This window comes from Gracilinanus agilis, chromosome 6 (assembly GCF_016433145.1).
Source record: "Gracilinanus agilis isolate LMUSP501 chromosome 6, AgileGrace, whole genome shotgun sequence".
Classification (NCBI taxonomy): domain Eukaryota; kingdom Metazoa; phylum Chordata; class Mammalia; order Didelphimorphia; family Didelphidae; genus Gracilinanus; species Gracilinanus agilis.
Window position 1 is genome coordinate 238,339,437 of NC_058135.1, and position 20,242 is coordinate 238,359,678.

The window sequence follows — 20,242 nt, forward strand, 5'->3', positions numbered from 1 at the left end:
GTACCCCCCAAAAAATCTTAGACATAACATTACAAGAAATTATCCAAGAAAGCTGCCCTGATATTCTTTAGCAAGAGGGCAAAATAGATATTGAAAGAATCCATAGATTACCTCCTGCAATAAATCCCCAAGTGACAATTCCCAGGAATGTTATAACCAAATTCAAGAGCTCCAAGGTCAAGGAGAAAATACTACAAGTGGCCAGAAAGAATCAATCTAATGTGAACAATTTATCCTTATTTAGTCTTTGATAATTTGTTTTTCTTTCACATTTACCTTTTTGTTTTTCTTGACTCCTGTTTTTTATTTAAGTTTCTAGGCAACTGTGGTCTTTTCATTAAGAATGCTTGGAAGGGGGCAGCTGGGTAGCTGAGAGTCAGGCCTAGAGATGGGAGGTCCTAGGTTCAAATCCGATCTCAGACACTTCCCAGCTGTGTGGCCCTGGGCAAGTCACTTGACCCCCATTGCCAACCCTTACCACTCTTCAACCTAGGAGCCAATACACAGAAGTTAAGGGTTTAAAAAAATGCTTGGAAGGCCTTGATTTCATTAAAAATCCATTTTACCTTTGTAGGATTCTACTTAATTTTTGGGGGCAAGTTACTCTTAGTTGTAAACCTTCTGGAATATTCTATTACAAGGTCTCTGCTCCTTTATTCAGTGGCTATTAACTCTTGTGTGATTCTGACTATGGATCCTTGGTATTTGAATTCTTTCTAGCTCTTTGTAGTATATTTTTCTTTGACATGAAAGCTCTGTATTTTGGTTACCCTATTCCTGGTATTTTCTTTTCATGGTTTCTTTCAGGAGGTAGTGACCCAAGGAAGTCTGTTCCTTTCTGTTTCTATTGGCTTTCTGGTTCTAAGAAATCTAGGGAGTTTTCTTTTTATATTTTCTTGAAAAGTGTCCAGGTTCTTTTTGTGGTCATGGCTTTAAATTAGTCAACTGATTCTTAAATTTTCTCCCCTTGATCTGTTTTGCAGGTCAGTTTTTTCTTCTATGAAATAACTTTTTTTTCCTTCTTATTTTTTTTCAGTCTTTTGATATTGAGTATTTTTGTTGACTCAAGAGTCATTAACTTTTGGTCCATTCTAATCTTCAGGAAGTTTGTTTTTTGGGTAAGATTTCATACCTCTTGTTCCAAACTGTTCATTCCTTTTCCAAAATTTTCTTCCCTCATTTTGCTGATATGAAAGTGACATTCATGGAGGTTGAATGACTTACCTAAGGTAATTTGTTTCCCCATTTTTCCTCTTCTGTTCACATTTGATTTTTAAAACACTTAGTAATTACTAGTTTTTTAAATTTTGTTTTTAACCGCTTCATCTTTTCTATGAATTCTAGTGAAATCTGTGCCCAAGTTGATTTTTTTCTTTGAAATTGCTTGCAGATCTTTTGAAGTCATTCTCTTCTTCTAAGACTGTGTCTTAAGAGACCCTATCATCATAATAGCTTTATTGTGAGATTCTTTTTTATAATTTATTCATTCTTCCAGCCTACTTCCTGACTTTGGCCATTATGTTAGAGCTTTGATCTACACTTCTGGAGGGAATATCTGGGCTGAACTTGTCTCCTTCTGCCTTTTTGCTGCTTTTTTGATTACTGAATGTTGTGCTATTCTCAGAGAAAGATTAGGCTTTGGATCTATAAGCTTTGATGCTCTGAAAGTGTTGTGATTTAACTGTTAAAAGTAGATTTTTGATAGCTAAGAGTGATCTGTGAAGAGTTGACATAACTAACCTCATTTTGTTCTATATTCACTATCTTGCTATGTATTGCCTCAGCATACAGGATCACCTTACAGCAAGTTGATTTCTTTTAGTATCTCCTTTATATTTCCAATCATTACTAAGAAATGTTTTAGCATTGGAAAGGATCCCCCAGACCCAGGAAAGCCAGTTCCTTTTCTTCATCTTGTCTCATAAGAGACAAATGGTTCTCTTTGATATACTGTGAATGGCTATGCTAACATGGACATGAGACTTCTTTTGTAACTAGTGATAAGCATCCACTTTTGTTGTAATAAGGGCACCTTTCTTTTCTACATGACCAACCTGTTTTGTTACAAGCATGTCTCCTTTTTGCCTCAGATGAAGGATGATTACATGAATTAACTGCTGAATTAAGAGTCTTGTATGTCCATCAACTGTTGGTAGAGTGTATTTCACTATGACTAAACTGCAATTTTTCCTTTCTCTGTCTTATGCTGGTTTATTGGCACTAGTTAGCCAATGAATCAAAAGAACTCCTGCAACATGATTAGGGAAAAATCTAATTGCTGCCTTCCTGGTTGAAGTTCTACAAGTTCCTGACCTGAGTCTGGATCTGCACCACACACCTGTGGGCTTATCTCTGGTTGGAAATTCTAGTTAGATTGCTGCTAGATCCAGCCCCATCACACACTTGGAAAGTCCTGCTGGTTCAGAGACATAGGCTCCCTTTTGTTCTGACATTCCTACCCTGGTTATTCTCTTGAAGGCTTCAGGTTAGACTGGAGGCTAGAAATGTGACCTTGCCATGCTCTTCACGTGGCCACTATTTGCTTCTGAACTTGCTCTTTACTCAGTATAAAGACTTGGTCCATGCCCATTCCTCATCCCAGAACATTACCCTTAGGTGCAAACCCCCTGCTTCCCCCCACCCTTAGTCAGTTCTAGATCTATGACCTGAAACTGAATAGGGAATGACAGTAGTGGGAATCCTGCAGAAGGTTAGAGTCCTCTGGAATATTCCATATAGTACAACTTTGGCCAGCCCTTCTTCCTCAAGGTTCACAGAGCTGTCTATCTCTTTAAACTAGAAATCTGATGTTGTCATTTTCTCTTTGAATTCCTAGTTAGGATTTGATTTTTGTTTTCTAGATCTTCGTGGAGAAGCTGTCTGAGGGAATTCAGTGGTTCTTCTTCTGGCTAAACTGTCATCTCAGCTCTGCCAGGTACTTTTTCAAGGCTACTTTGTGAGGATTCCTGGCAGTCAAGTCAAATTATTAGCATAATTTGGATTCGAATTATGAATAATATATATAGCAAAGTTGGAAACCATTTCATTCAGCTAAAAGTCAACATGATAAAAAAGGATTGAGTGATAGAAGCAAGTGGTATTTATACATCAGAGAAAATAAGGAAAACTTGGGTATGGATTAAGATTGGGACTATAGGTATGAGGACTTTTATGGATCATCCAGTCCAATTCTTTCCTCTCAGAGAAGAAAATACATCTGAAGAGGGGAAATGATGTGACCATGCCCAGACATAAAATTAATGGAAATGCTGGTACTAAGAAGTGATCTGACTTATGGGCTCTTTCTATTATTGTGCCCTGATTATAGCTTCTCTTGGTGAGGAAATTAAACAGCCTGTGTGGGTTGAACTGAATGCTTACCTGTAGAATGAGGGTTTGGGGATTTGAAAAGTCCAACGACTCCTTTTCCATGGAATCCACCAGCTCGGAGCAGCAGGGTACTGGTTTTGGTGTTTTTCCAACATACCACAGGCAGGCGATTTTGCCGATAGCAACGAGCCACTCTTGGTAAGCTACTGTCCTGGACAGCTTGAGGCACCACTAAAAGCCCTGGGTAGCTTCAGTTCCAGTGAGGGAAGGAGGGTAGAGAAAAGTAGAGTGAAAGGGAAAAAGAGAGGGAATGAGAGTCGGTGAGGAGAGAGAGAGAGAGAGAGAGAGAGAGAGAGAGAGAGAGAGAGAGAGATTGACTTTAAAATGGTTGTTTAAAGCTCCAGAAAATCTTATTTTTAGAGGAGGACCACAATTTAAATGGTAACATGTGCAATTCCTTATGGAAGTGACTGGCTTACACCAACAATTTGTTCCCTTCATTTATTTCTATGATGGATTCTGAAATGGGACATTTTTTTTTAAATGGGACACTTTCAATGATAATCGCATCCCTTAGTGGCACAAATTCTGTTTTTGGAAGACTGAAAGCAAAGCTGACTGGTGAAAAGTCCGTAGTTTGAACCTGTTTTTTCCCCTTGTACTTTGTTCTTAATTTAGCTCTGCTTTTCCTCAACTTGAAATAAAGATTGTAAAGATTAATGGTTTGGCGTCCGGTTTATGAGAATGACATGTCACCGTGCCAATAGCTCACTGGATCACTGAAAACAAAACAAAGGCTTAAGCACCAGAATATATGATTGCCTGAGATGGCTAAAGGATTAAAAATGAAAAACAAATCTTTGCTAGTACTAGGACAATATGTTCAAATGTCAAAGTGTGTTTAAATATTTTATTAACACTGCATACTGCTATTTATTTAAAAAACAGCTTAGCTGGAAATTGTATGACACAATGCAAGGACAACAGAAAAACAGGCAAGCACCTTATTTTACAGTTCAGTGACTGTAAAAAGATGGACAGGTTTCAAGAAATTAAATATACTGTCTTCTATGAATCCATTTAGAAACTCAGCCTCAAGAAGATTTCACAGCCAATACTGCCCTCCTTCCTCTAGCCTCTGGGTGACTTCGCTCTGATGCTGATGACGAAGGCCCCACGTGGATACCTCCTTTAACAAAGGAAGTTGTAAAAAACACTTTCCAAGCTTATCAGTTCATATTCCTGAAGCATTTTGAAGGTTTGTTACCAAAGGTAGTCTTATTCCGTATTTCCAATGTGTAGTAAATTCTTACTTATTCAGATTAATTGTGGAAGAATCCATTCCCAAATTGTTTTTTTAAAAAAAAAAACACCCAAATTATCAACATGATCATATATTACATATAAACCACAGAATCTTGGACTTGAACTGGGAAGGCCATCCAACCATGCCAGCTCCCTCCTTTCTCAGATATGAAAGTCAAGACCACAGAGGTTGAATGTCTTCTGTGTGACAGAATCAGGATTTAAATCCAGGTTCTCTGCCTGTGTATCTAGGGTCTTTCTATACCACCCTGTAAACATCCTTTTCTTCAAAGTCCATGAAGAGGATCTGCACAATGTTTCTTCCCAAGAAATAATTTTTTTTCTTCTTTGGATCTTTGTTCCACTTTTATAGGTATCATACTCTATTTTATATTACTGTTACTTGCACTTGTGTCTTATTTCTTTAACAATGCTTTTCATGGAGGCTAAGATCCTACCTTATTTTCTTTGTATCTTTATACTGGCTGTGACTCCTCTGGTCACTCAATGTCCCATTCATTTGCTTAAGACTATAAAAAAGAACTACCAAACTTCATTGACAAGTGGAAGTTTCCATTTTTGGAGCTCTCTAACCAATTAAATTACAAATCTGGAATCACAAAATATCTAATAACAAAATTCAACACACATCATCCCTAAGTAGAATAGAAGGCGGTGAGGAGAGTAGTTTTAAACACTGGTTAGGAAAGCATTAAGTTCAGATTTTGGCAGCTGTGTGGCTGTACCCACCCAATTTATTACTTTTGTTTTATTAAGAAATCTCCACTCAGGGGGCTCAGTGGATTGAAAGCCAGGCCTAGAGATGGGAGGTTCTGATTCAAATTTGACCTCAGACATTTCCTATTTGTGTGACCCTGAGTAAGTCACTTAACCCCCATTGCCTACCTCTTACCAATACATAATATTGATTCTAAGATGGAAGGTAAGGGTTTTAAAAAAAATCTCCACTTATCTTGCTTCTTTCTTGCTCTGTATTCTCTTTGGGCTTCTTCTTCCCTCCATTTTTTCCAAGTGAACCATCCTATCTTCTCCCCTTCCTTATCAAGCAGTGAAATCTTTCTCCCCAACTCCAAACCCTCAATGGGGGCAATAATCCATCAACTACCTCCCCTCTCATGCATTGGTTGGAAGGAGTTTTTCTGGTGGAATAGAAAGATGCCAAATCCTCTAGGTTAGATTAGATGGCCATTGAAGTTCCTTCTGTCCGAGTCTATTCCCTAAGCCATCATGATAACCGAATTTGCTCAAGTACTTGTATTATTTTCACATCCCAAATTACAAAGGTGACTCTGACCTTTAAGGTACATTTCATGCTGCTTCTCTCAGCCTCTGGCTCTGAGTGCCAAAATGACTAGTGACAGTTTTGCACTCCATTTCCTTCTCTCCCTCTGTTTCTGGAGGCAACAACCAAGTATGCTTAGCAGTGTGGACTGAATTTAGGGTTGCTTAAAAATCTCCAATCATTCACTGCGGTTTTACTCTGCATTTACTGTACAGGTATGTTATTTTCTGTGATAAATAGTGTATGACCTAAGCTTTATGCACTAGCTGCTCACACCTGCTGCTCAGATGGAAGGCCTGGTTTTGTTGCTTTCCCAGCCTTGCCTGGGCCCCGCGGCTTGGATGAGGCTTGCCTGATCAGCTGGCATTAGTGGAGCTGAAGTGTCCAGGGACACACAGAGGAAGTGGTAGCTGGTTTTTTCTGGCAGGAGAAGCCGAAACCTAGTCATTCTAAACCGGGTCTCATTACTCACTGCCCATTTCTAATGGACATAGTACTAGAAATGATGGCAATAGAAAAATAAATTGAGGGAATAACTATAAAGGATAAAAAAATGATTATTTTATGCTGATGCTATGACAGTGTATTTAAAGAACTCTAAAGAGTCAACTGAAATTAAATGAAACAATACAAACTTGTAAGATATAAAACAAATCCACAAATCATTAGGGTTTCTCTATAATGCCAACAAAACACAGCAAGAAGAAAAAAGAGAATTCCTTTAAAATGACCAAAGAGCTTGACCACATGGGTTGATGGGGATATGATTGGGGATGTAGACCCTAAGTGATCACCCCAGTGCAAATATCAATAATATGGAAATAGGTCTTGATCAATGACACATATAAAACCCAGACCAGGGGTCGGCAACGTATGGCTCTTTCTGCAGGAACCATAAAGTCCATTTTTTTTTCAGGCGCTGTTACAGGAGTGCACTGTGAGCACTGTACGGCTCTCGTGAAATTACATTTTTAAAAATGTGGCGTTTATGGCTCTCACGGCCAAAAGGTTGCCGCCCCCTGACCCAGTGGAATTGCGTGTTGGCTAGGGGAGGGGAGAGGGAGGAGGGGAGGGAAAGAACATGAATCCTGTAACCATGGAAAAATTTTCATAATCAATAAAACAAAAATAAAAATAAAATTTAAAAATGACCAAAGAATATATAAAATATATGTAAGATTACCTTCTAAGACATACTCTAAGAACTATATAAAGACAACTAAAAACAACTGGTTACAGAAATTCAGACCTCAGTAATGGAAAAAAAAGGAAGCAGCTCTAAATTAATTTACTCATTCAATGCCATGCCAATCAAACTACCAAGTGATTACTTCATAGAACTAGAAAAAAAATAAAACAATTCATATGGAAGAATCAAAGGTCATGACTCTCCAGAGAAATAAGAAAAAAATTGAATGAAGGAGTACAGTAAGTACTGAAATAATTTGGTACAGATTAGGTATACAGCACAAGAAGAAAATGTTTCTAATACTCTAGTAAAGTATTTAATAAACATAAATACGAAAGTTTTATGTTTAAGACCTGATATTTAGGGGCACTTAGGTGACTCAGTGGATTGAAAATCAGGCCTAGAGATGGGAAGTCTTAGATTCAGTTCTGGCTTCAGACACCTCCTAGCTATATGACCCCCATTTCCTAGCCCCTTCCTGTTCTTCTGCCTACCAGAAGGTAAGGGTTTTAAAAAAAAAGATTTAATATTGGACAAAAGCTACTGGGAAAAGTGGAGTGCAATATGGAAGAAATTAGATTTAGATGAGCACTTAATACCTTCAACAAAGTTAAATTCCAAAGAGATATTAGGCTTAGACATAAAAAGATAATCTTACACAAGTTAGATAAAGACAGAAAAAAATTATCTAGTTGATCCATAGGTAGGAGAAAAACTGATGATCAAATGGGAAAAAGAAAGGCTCACAAAAGATAAAATGAATAATTTTGTTTATATAAAATATATAATTTTTGTACAAACTAATCTAATAAAGCTAATTTAAGGATGCAATTAACTGAGAAAAATTCTTAGCAGCAAGTTGCTTGGTTCATTTTGAAAATATATAACATATAAAATATATAAGGAACTGATTCCTATTTTAAGTAGAAGAGGCATTCCCCAACTGATAATTAAATGGTCTAAGGCAGTAGAGTCAAACATAAATAGAAACCAATCCTTGTAACCATAAATTAATATTATCTATGTTGTATTTTTATTTTATTAAACATTTCCCAATTACATTTGAATCTGGTTCAGGCTGCACTTGGGAGTTTTGTTGATACTGGCTGGCCAAGAGTTTGACACTTCTTAAAGGAAGAAATAGTCATATGAAAAAAATGCTCCAAATCCCTATTAATTAAAAAATATCAACTAAAGCTCCTTTGAGATTCCCCCAATACTGATTAGTTTGGCAAAAATGACATAAAAAGAGAATGATAAATTCTGGAGGTGCTATGGAAAAATAGGCACACTGCTCCATTGTTATTGGACTTGTGAATGGGTGTGAACATGCTGACACATGCTGTGACATATTTAGGGTGCAGTATTTATAGACACATGCTCACACATCCTCAATTTCTTTCAATGAAATATGAGGCAAGATTTTCAGAAAGTGGGAGGAGGGACAGCCATTTGAGGAATGAAGAAAGGGTTTGGAAAAGCCACGGTGGTGAGCCAGATGTAGAGTCTGAAAGGATCGCCTCGCAGCAATGGGGACTCAGGTGGAGTTATGTAACAGAAATTTGTAGTGGACCCAATTAGCAGTTTCATGACTTTGTCATTCAGCAGCATGAGAATAGAAGAAAAGGCAGCAGCTGGTGAGCTTAATCAAAGCGTAGGGCTTAGCAAGGCAGTACTGGCAATAAAATAAGCAGGCGAGAGACTCAAGAAGATAGTGCAGAGATGAACTGATTTACTAATGGTCAACATGGGGAAGGAATGAAAATGTAGGCAGGGCAGGGAACTGAGGGGTAGGGGGGGCTGGAGGTCACAATGAGAATGAAGAATAGGGTTTAGGGTTTAGAAGCAGAGACAGAGGTGGAATGACAATAGATAATGTATTCCAGAGTGCACGAACATTGAAGTGGGACACCTGTGGGTGATGGCAACATTAAGGTATGGTCATATTTTATTTTAGGCTCTGAGCCACCTTCCATGGGAGATTAAATGTACTCTAATAAAAGCTTCATAGATTTATGCATTACTATTCTATCTGATCCTTTGAGAAACTATTAATGATTGAAGTAGATAGCTCTACGAGCTGGGAAGTTTCCCCTGACATCCAGCCTTAATTTGCCTCTTGGCTGCTTCCATCCACTGCCCCTTGCTTTGTCCTGTAGAGCCAAGGCAGAGCTCTCTTCCATACCGCAGCCTCTGAGACTCCTGAAGGATGCTATCATGCCCCTCTTAAATCTTCTCTTCTTCAGGATAAATAAACATCCTTAGTTCCTTTCCCTCTATACCAGCCTAATACCAAAATGAAAGTGCTTAAGCAAAATAATGTGCTGTTTTCAGATAAAGAAGAGATGACACTGGGATAAGGAAAATAGGCAATGATGAACTTAAATTCAGCAATAAAATGCATCCATAAATCTTCATAAAAATGTGTTGCATTTTGTTGTTGTTCAGTTGTTTTAGTTGTATCCAACTCTTCTTGACTGCATTTAAGGTTTTCTTGGCAAAAGATCCTGGAGTGCGGGGCAGCTGGGTAGCTCAGTGAATTGAGAGCCAGGCCTAGAGACGGGAGGTCCTGGGTTCAAATCTGGCCTCAGACACTTCCCAGCTGTGTGACCCTGGGCAAGTCACTTGACCCCCATTGCCTACCCTTACCACTCTTCCACCAAGGAACTAATACACAGAAGTTAAGGGTTTAAAAATATAAAAAAAAAAAAAAAAAAAAAAAAAAAAAAAAAAAGATACTGGAGTGGTTTGCAATTTCCTTCTCTGACTCATTTTACAAATGCAGAAACTGAGAGAAACAGTTAACTTGCCTAGGTTACAAAACTAGTGCCTTAGGTCTTCCTGACTCCTGGGAAGGCAGGTGGCATAGTAGATAGAGAACTGGGCTTGGAATCAGGAAGACTCATTTTCTCATGAAGTTTAAATCCAGTCTCAGGCACTTACTAGCTATGTGACCCTTGGCAACTCACTTAATCCTATTTGCCTCAGTTTCCTCATCTGTCTAAAGACTTGGAGAACACATGGCAAACCATTCCAGTATCTCTGACAAAAAATCCCCAAAATAGGGTCACAAAGAGTCAGAAATGACAAAAATGACCAAACATACAACTTCCTGACTCCAGACCCAGTGCTATATTCACTATGTGACCTTCTTTGCATTTTATGTAGTCTGAATGTCCTAATGTTTAATATAAACATTTGATTTTTCATCAACACTTCAAAAAGTGCTAGCTAATTGTTTCCAAGTTTATTGATCGTTTTTGTAAAATGGGACTACTATGTAAAAAGGAAATGTGAACAGAAGAGAGGAATTAAAATTAATTTAGTAGTATGAATTCATGAAGAATAAAGAAAATGAGCAGTTGGATGAAAATGATCCCAGTGGATAGAGTGCCAGACCCGAAATCAGGAAGACCTGTATTCCTCATATAAAATTTGTATTTTATAAATGTAATATTACAGAAAGAAAAAAAGTATAATTTGTATGGCCCACAGAAATGGTACATATATCCTGCCTACCATTACTGTTCCTCCTCATCTAGCTAAGTGCTTCTTCCTTTTCTTCAGGCCTTAGTGCATTCCTAGGTTCTTCTGTGAAGCCTGCCCTGTGACTTTGAGATCAAATCATTCTCCCTCCTATCTATGCAAAAAAAAGTCCTGTAAAGAAACAAACTGTGAAGGAGCTGTTCAGCCAAAAGCAAAAGAATGAAGAAAAGGTCAAAATTAGGTAGAAACAAGACCCTTTGTTTTGATGTGAAAATAATGTGGCAAGAGCAGACTTCCTGAAGGAGTGACAAGACCCTGCTCCTGAAGACTGCTAATCCTCTTTTCTCATTCTGGGGAGACTTTTCTGAAGGAACATTTCTTCTGGTGTGAAAAGATTAAGGGAAACAGGAACATGATGCTACAACTGGACTCACCTGCGGCAGAGGGAATACATCCGATTTGAAGCAGTGATCCTAAAATACTCAGTTTTGGAGCGGGAAGAATGGCCACTTATGGTCCCAAGGCCTAAACGCTGATAGTCTCGGAAACAGGCTCGTTCCACTAACTGTTCCATTGTTGACTTTTCAGAAGCCTTCAGGGTTGTGCTTGTAGGCAGTTCATTGTCATCTGAAACTTTGACAATAAAAACAGATTTATAAGAAATGAGAAAACTAAAAAAATAGAATCTAAGAACTTCTGGGAGACCCTTTCATTTGTTACAGAGGAGTTTAATTCAAATAGGAGTTAAAGATGGTCAGAACATCAGGCAAAAGTAGCCAGGAAGCAATCTTTTTCTTGTTGAGGTAACTGTTTATAGAAAACTGTCATCTTCAGACATTTTTATTTTATGTGGAGATGTTCAGGAAACTATGCCAAGAGGTAATTTTATTACCATCTCACCCATATCCTCAGCACCATAAAAAGATTCTTATCATTTAAAAGCAGTTCCAATTCTGCTTGATATCCAAGGCCTCCTATTGTAGTTAGGTCTGTTTAGGAAGGCCAGGCAGGCCTTTTCTATAGGCCGTGATGGGATGTGAGGCTAAGGCCGAGGTTAAATCATATATCAAAGAGGCTCACACTAGAGATCTTCAACTCCAGCAAAATCACTGTACAAATTTGGTCCTGATGTTCTTTGGATGGCAAATTCATGTCAATATTCAAGTTCACTGTTCAATAATGCAAATTTAAGGTCCTTTGAATCCAAATCAAGTACTCAGGAATCAATTTTTAATATTTCTAAGGGAAACCTTGAGCCAAAGAGTGTGATTATGTGGGAAATGCCCAAGAGTAAACCTGGTTCATGTAAACCTAGAATGAGGCTCTAGGTCAGGAGTTACAAATCCAAGTTATTATTACTACTGTTTTCCCATTTTGCTACTGATTTTATTTTAGAATCCTCCTAGGGAGAACCTAAGAGAACATTTATAATGGAAGCTGGGTCTCCTCTCATTTGGGAGTACAGAATATTCTATGCCTTAGGCTTTCTGTGGAAGGATAATTCTTTTTTTCCAAGAGCTGTCAAGGATAGTATTCCATGAAATCAATTAGCAACTGAATTAGATGATTTAAAGAGGGATTATAGCTAAGTATAGATTCAGAGTATCAGAGGTAGCAGGGTTCTTAAAGCCCATCTTATCTCTCTAATTTGAGAGAGGGTAAAATGAAGGCTCAAAAGTGGAAGGTACTTTGCGTAGGGTCCCATAGCAAGTTAGCTTAGATGGGCTTGAAACTCCAGTTTCCTGATGCTCAGGGCTCTAACATTTTTTAAAAATTTAATTAATTAACTTAGAATATTTTCCCATGGTTACATGATTCATGCTCTTTCTCTCTCCTCCTCCCACTCCCCTCCCATAGCCAGCATACAATTCCACTGGGTTTTTCATGTGTCATTGATCAAGACCTATTTCCATATTATTAATATTTGCACTAGGGTGATCATTTAGAGTCTGAATCCCCAATCATATCCCCATCAACCCATGGGATCAAGTTGTTTTTCTTCTCTAACATGTTTTAAACTCGGTCAAACTTCTAAAGAATTCTAGTCATTTCAATCCATATATTAATAAATTAAAAAAGTAAATAAAAAAGGTTGTCTGTAATAATTTATATAGCTACTACCACCTGCTTTGGTCAACAGAAGTCTTGGAGATGAGGTATGCTGTTTCCCCCCCCCCCCCCCCGTCCCCTCCCAGCATTTTTCTTGAATTAATGTTAATTGAAACTTAAAAGTCTTAATTTCCTCCTCTGTAAAATAAGATAGCTGAGGATGGTCTTGACCTGCCCTAGTCTATCTATAACAGCTAATGCACCTCCCCTGCTGATCTGGAACAGTTACCTCCAGTGGTAGGTTTTAGAAGCACATTTCTGGGATTTTATTGATTTTAGAAATAAGGTGAGAAGAAGTTACCAGTTGGATTTCTGGCTGTAGCTTCTCACCTCTTTCTAGCCTATTGTTCCCAGATAAGACTTTGTTTAAAATCTGTCTCTGCTTTCCATTCTGCTCTTCTGAGAGCTCTCTCACCTGATATCTTCATATGTTGGTGAAATGGTTCACTTGTTCTAACAGGGACTCTGTGACTTCTGGGGGGTGTGTGCACACCCCATCCCACATCGACCAGATAAAGGGATGTTCATTGGAATGTGTGAGGAGGTTCACTGGCCAGGAAAAGATGACCTTCTAGTGATGAGCCCCTCTACACTTGCTTAAACTGGTTTTTGGCCAGTAGGAATACAACCCAATACTGGGTTCATATTCTGGCTAGGCAGACCCTTGAAGGCTTGTCAGTCAACAGACCTTTATTAAATTCCTACTATGTAGCTGTACTGCGCTGAGCAAAGGGAATTAGAAGAAAGGTAAAAAACAACCCTCACCTTCCAAGAGCTCACATTAATAGGGGAGACCACATGCACAAATAAGATATTTACTTATTTTAATTTTAACTAAAAAAAATTTTTTTGAAACCTTACCTTCTGACTTGGAGTCAATACTGTGTATTGGCTCCAAGGCAGAAGAGTGGTAAGGGTAGGCAATGGGGGTCAAGTGACGTGCCCAGGGTCACACAGCTGGGAAGTGTCTGAGGCCATATTTGAACTCCAGTCTCTAGGCCTGGCTCTCAATCCACTGAGCTACCCAGCTGCCCCCCCAATAAGATATTTAAATGGTAAAATGGAGCAGCCAGAAAGCCTTCATGACAAAGGTGGGATTTTAGCTGAGGCCTGAAGGAAGCCAGGAGGTAGAAGCAAGGAGGGAGGACAGGATGAGAAGGTGTGAGGAGAAGTAAGGAAGACGATGCCACTGGATCACAGAGTCCATGAAACAGACCAAAGCATAAGACATAAATAAAGGCAGAAAGAACTTTAAAAGCCAAAAGGGGATTTTATATTTGATCCTTAAAGTAATAGGGAGCTGTTGGGGTTTGCTGAGGAAGGGTAATAGGTCAGATGTGTACATGAGGAAGATTGTTTTGGTGGCTGAGTGGAGAATGGGACTGACATCAGGAGAAACTTCACATAGGAAGACCGACTGGACCTTGATTTGTGCTGGCAGCACCTTTGAGAACTCAAGGCTGCCCCCTCGCCCCCAATACTGTATAAGCCCTCTCAAATATTTCTCTTTTTAGTGAACTCAGGAGAGTGGTCCTCATTTATCACTGAGGGCCTAGAAGGACAAATCTGAGCAAGAATCTTCCTCCTTTGCCCACAAAGACACACCATAACACCAGAAAAAGACTTGATTTTCTCTAGATTTTCACCATGTTTGGCTGGTAATGCTATCTGTGAATCCTATAGCTTGATGTGGAGAGACAGAGTAAGGCAGCTCTAGAAAGGTCAGACAAACTCCAGTGAACAAAACCAATGGAGAAAGTCTAATTCTGGAATTTTTGTCAATAAGCAAAATCTTCTCTGGGAAATCTGGGTCTTGGAAAGTCATGTCTAGAGGGCTGCTAGGTAAGTCTTGGCATTGCCAGCAATTTTCTATGCCACCTTGAGTAAATAATTTAATCTCACTGGGCCTAATTTTTCTTAGAGTTCCCTAACTCTAAGACTGTCTAAATTAGAGACTTTGTAGAGAAAGCCTTTTCCAGTCTAGACTAATCCTTGTCCCCTACACAGAATAAAAATATAATTTAATTATGAAATAGAATTGCCATGTACCAGAGATGTCATCATCTTCATTCCATCCAGGACGATTTACCCGTTCTTCCATAATTGTTCCTGTTCTCCTCTTCAATAAATACTGGCGACCAATGGTCATTTTTCCTGCTCGTTTGGCACCCTTCACTATTGTTTTTGAAAAAGTGCTACAGATCACAAATCAAACAAAATACTCATTAAAATCTGAAAAATTATTGGAGTTCTAATAGTCACAAACATTTCCCAGATTTAGTTCCTCTTTTATCCCGTTGCCAACAGCCTTACCCAGGTCTTTGTCACCTTGTGAAGACATCACTGGATCAATTCTTTGGTGGTTGCCCTGATCTAGTGTCTCTTCCTCTAAACCACTGTGTGCCTAGTAGCTGGATTATCCTTTATTTAAGCATCACTTTCAGTCTATAAGGTTTATTCTTTCATTCAAAGTCTGTAATCATTCCCTATTGCTTCCTTTATCAGGCCAAAACTTCCCCACCTTACTTCCACGTCAAGTTCTGTTCCCTTTCAGCTTATTTCCCATTGCTCCCCAATATCACTGCATAATATCCCCACATCCTGGAGAATGAAGTGGCTCTAAGGCCTGTCTGGTAGAATGACAGGAGCCTAGGCCTGGGAATCAGGAGCTCTGGATTCCAGTCCCATGTCTGCCCCTATTAGCAGTGTATAACCTTGGACAAGTCCTTTATAAAATGTCTCAGTTTCCTCATTTGTAAAAATGAGGGCATTGAGTTAGATGAGCTAAGGTCCCCTTTTAGCACAGATATTCTGTATTGTTATGCATATAATTGCTTAAGATATTTGTACTTTTTACCACAATGTCTAATATTCATGGTCTCTCATGGGCAGAACTGATAATGGGAGTCCCAAAAAGGCAGTCTTTTAACATAACTAGTTGTGTATTATCAATGGCCTGTGTTAATGGCAACTGCAAACATCTAATATGTCTGGCCAGGGGACAGAGAATACCTTTTCTCCATGTTTCTAAAGGCTTCCCCTCTCCCCACTCCAGCACATGTTTTCTAGAACCTGGCCAACAGTACAAATATACTTTTGATAACACTGATCATGTCAATATTTAGAATTAGAAGCTCCAGTTCTCATGATTTCTCAAGATCTTACCTAATTTAAAAACCAAAGTGACTCAAGGCCCAGCAATAACCCCACAATCAAGCCTGGCAGCTCAAAGAGGAGTGCACTCCCTCCTCTTCCTTCTTACCGGAAGGAAGTATTTTTTTCTTTCTGCTTGGGTAAGATGACCTGTGGGGTGGTCTGTCCAGCAGCAAATGCAAAGGTGCTAAAAATGGACTGGGGGTAGCGGGACTTCATCAGCTGCTTCTTAAAGATCTCCACTGCCTCAGGACTCACTTCTTCATCAAAGGCCACTTGGATCAGCTGCAGACCAAGAGATCAGACACATTAGATATCCCCAGGCATTCCAGAGATGCCTGTCAGCAGAAGGCTCAGCTTTGCTCTTTTGCCATCACTTAAATAACTCATCTCTTGAATGCCACATTTATACTGAAGAAAAACAAAGGTCTTAGGAGAGAGAGGCAGGCTTAGGAGACAGGGACTGCAATTGCACATCCAACACTGGGCTACGAGATGCAAGTAGTTTAACCTCTTAAGCCTTAGTTTCTTCATGTGTAAAATGGGGATAATAAGATCTACCACTAAGGGCTACTCTGAGGAGTAGATATTTTGTGTAGTTTTTGCATTTTGCAAGCCTTAAAAATTACATAAATGTTTAACTATTATAATTATTTTGTTGGGAGTTGTTAATATACCACTGTCAGTTTATAATTCAATTAAATCGCATTTACTAAGTGTCTACTGTGTTGGGAAATGGAATGTATAGTAATGTTATTAACTGACAGGTATACAGCACATTAAGGTTTGAAAAATATTTCATATACATGATAATAGCTGATCCTCCCTATTGTCCCCATTTTACAGAAGAGGAAACTCATGATGAGAGAGGTTAAGTGCTTCATCCAGGGTCAGATAAGTAAGTGCCTAAGGAAGAAGAGTAGCCCAAGGCTTCTTAACTCAGAGTTCAGAGCTCTGGCTATGATGCCACCTAGCAGCCAGTAGGGGTTGGAAGCACTGTATGCCACACTGTGCCAGCAGCCTGTTCTTGCTCAATGACTCCTTCTGCCCGGGCACACGGCCCAACAGATCTCCCCAGATGGCCCATAAGACACTGGCCAGAGAACTCCTGGCCAATTTTCACAGTCATGTGGATGGCCCCTATGATGTTCACTGTGGAACAGGTGACATTCTGGCTAATCAGAAGAAGCCAGAAGGCAGTTATCCGTGGTGGCATGAAAGTATCTGTCACCACTGCATCTTACAAGCATCCAAAAGTGGATGGGAAAAGCAGATTCCCAGCCCTTGGGGAAAGGGAAGATCAAGTTTTATTGAACAGTGAGCTTACTTGCCACTTCATCAACACCTTTAAGAGGGGCTGCCTTGTGGTACAGGGGTCCTTGGCCAGAATGATGTTGATGTGAAAACGTGCTATAATGCAAATCCCCTGGATAGGGAGTCAGGAGATCAGGTGAAAGTAAGACTTTGGCACTAACTAGCTGAGACAAGTCATCTCACTCCTCTTGGGATCTCAGCACAGCACAGCATTTAGAGCTGATCTAAGATCTGAGTTCACCATAGTTCGGTAGTTTCCTTTTTAAAAAAAATATAATGACCCTTTATTTTACTCCCTTTTAAACCTTTACCTTCTGTCTTAGAATCAATACTAAGTATTGGTTCCAAGGCAGAAGAGAGTTAAGTGACTTGCCCAAGGTCGCACACCTACGAAGAGTCTGAGGCCAGACTGGAACCCAGAACCTCCTATTTGTAGGACTAGCTTTCAATCCACTGAGTCACCTACCTATCTTCTAATGACTCCTTAAGGGTAAAAATTTTCTTGGCATTTACATGGCCAGATACCATTAGAATTTATTAAGAAAAGACATGACAGAGGAAGTTACTCTGAATCAGTAATACTTTTAAATGAATTAGCATCTTAATTGAAATAGGAACTATGAACTGATGCAGAGAGAAATGAGCAGAACCAAGAGAACACTGTACACAGTAACAGAACATTGTGGATGACCCTATGCAATCGACTCTGCTACTAATAATAATGCAATGATCCAGGACAACACTGAGGGACTTATGAGAAGGATGCTACCCACATTGAGAGAAAGAACTATGGGAGTAGAAACACAGAAGAAAACATATGATTTATCAATTCTTTATATGAGTGTAGGATTTGGGGTTTTGGTTTTAAAAGACTGCTCTATTACAAAAATGAATAATATGGAAATAAGTATTGAGTGATAATCCATGTATAACCCAGTGGAATTGCTTGCCAGCTCTGGGAGAGGGGAGAGAAGAGGGGAAGGAGAGAACATGAATCATGTAATCATGGAAAAATATTTCAAAATAAAAAATAAAATGAGCTGGAGAAAAAAAAAGAAGAAATAGGCACTCTGAATCCCAATCTGAGCACATCATCTTGGTGTAGAGGTGACTGTGGCTTCTCAAAGGTTGGGCCAGGGAGGCACCAGCTCCGGCAGGCCCTAAAAGGCTCAAACACTTTACAACACAATCCCAGTCTCAGGCCTACATTTGTTTCCCAGGAAGCCACCTAATAAAGGACTAAGCCAGATTCACCACCAGAATGCTGCCTTTGGGTGATGAACTCTTTGGTAATGGTACCCAGGGTAAAAAAATACAAAACAGAATGGTCTTCCATCGTGTGTGGCTAGCCTCTGCTTCTACAGAGACAACAAGAGTGAAGGAATATGGGGGAGAGTGGGCTAAAGATCACTGTCTTTAGAGCATCTCCATGAATATTAATTTAGTATTGGTGCTCTAATGTGAGACCCTTGTTCAATGACCAGTGAATGGACACATTATTGGAATAAGTAAATCATCCCAATCTTGACATTCTTTATATAAATGAAACCAGAAGACAAAAGGAAATTGAAGCTAAAATAACGGATGACTCACAGATTCCTCTTGGAAAGGCTTTTGGAATATCACTTTGGCAGTTATGTGAAATGCATTGGAGACGGAAGGCTAGAAGTAGGGACATCTATTAGGAAAGAATTAGAGCAGCTAAGAAGTGATGATGGCCTTAAGTAGGATGGTAGATATGAGAATGGTGAGAAGGGGATGGATGCAAGAAATGTTATGGAGAGGGAACTCCTAAGTCTTGTAACCTGGTTGGATATATGGAATGAGAGGCTGTGAAAAAGCATGGAGGTCTCTGTTTGCAAACCAGGCAATGGGGATGATGGTGCTATTGTGGTGTCAGAAGTAGGAAAATTATGAAGAAGTATGATTTTAAAGGAAAAGACCTCGAGCTCTATTTGTGACATGTTCAATTCAAGATGTCTATGGGAAGTGCAGGTGGAGGTGCCCTTCGGGGACTGAGCTAGTGATGTAGGACTAGTGCTCGAGAGAGAGAGATGAGAATCATTTCAATAGAAGTGATAAGTGATGCTGGGGGAACCAAGGGAAGAGATTACCAAGAGAGAATTTAGAGAAAAAAAGAGGGCCCAGGAGAAAGCCTTAGGGCAAATCCATGTATGGGGAATGGGGTTTATATGATAATCCAGTAAATTAGACTGAAGAGCAGTCAGACAGGCAGGATGAGAACCAGGAAAGAGAGGCATCCTAAAAACCCAAGGAGGAGTGAGGCAGCTAAGTGGCTCAGTGGATGGAGGGCCAGGCCTAGAGGTAGGAAGTCCTGGGTTCAAATCCGACCTCACACTCTTGCTAGTTGTGTGACCCCAACTAAGTTACTTAACCCGCTTACCTCTCTTCTGTCTTGGACCCAATACTTAGTATAGATTCCAAGATAGAAGGTAAGGATTTTTTTTAAAAAACCTAAGAAGGAATCACATCAACAGGGTCACATCTCACAAAGCTGTCATGAAGAATTAGGACTGAGTCAAGGCTTTTGAGAGAAGACTATTCTAAAGCCTCATTTCCATTTTAACTTTCTCTGACTAATCCTAATCAAACTATATTATCTTGAGGATTCCAAGGTCATAGAAACTTTAAAGTTACCTCAAGAGAAAGTGAGAGGAAATGTGTTGTTTTGCAGCACAAAAAAAAAAAAAAAACAGGAATTCTCTTTGGAGTAAACGAAACCTTGAATCCATGGTTCCCTGCGTAGTTTCCCTAATTGAAACCACAGTCTCTTACTACAAGGAAGATGATTATCCTCACATGGAGTTTGGCCATGGGGCCATAGAGTTTGTTGCAATGTCTCCAAGGTTACCTTCCATTAGGCTTGGCTCTCAATATGTCTGGACCATTCTTGAAGATTTTTGCTTTGAATTCTCTCTCACCCTCCGCATTATCAACAGTTTCATTTTCTGTGCTTCTGTTTTCAAGACTTTGGTCACCCTTTAAGGGGACTGCCCCCAGTGTCCCACCTTTCCAATAAAAAGTCCATCTAG

The 20,242-nt window shown here is 39.4% G+C and overlaps 1 protein-coding gene across 1 annotated transcript in view; it reads right to left on the reverse strand.

The window, feature by feature from the left end:
- SBF2 (SET binding factor 2) overlaps positions 1 to 20,242 on the reverse strand; it is a 545,383-nt gene that overhangs the window by 57,182 nt on the left and 467,959 nt on the right. The window contains exons 24-27 of the mRNA XM_044680325.1: positions 15,985 to 16,160; positions 14,772 to 14,917; positions 11,048 to 11,246; positions 3,382 to 3,578 (exon numbers count right to left, since the gene is read on the reverse strand). Coding sequence (XP_044536260.1) covers positions 3,382 to 3,578; positions 11,048 to 11,246; positions 14,772 to 14,917; positions 15,985 to 16,160 — 718 coding nt within the window. The remainder of the gene's footprint in view (positions 1 to 3,381; positions 3,579 to 11,047; positions 11,247 to 14,771; positions 14,918 to 15,984; positions 16,161 to 20,242) is intronic.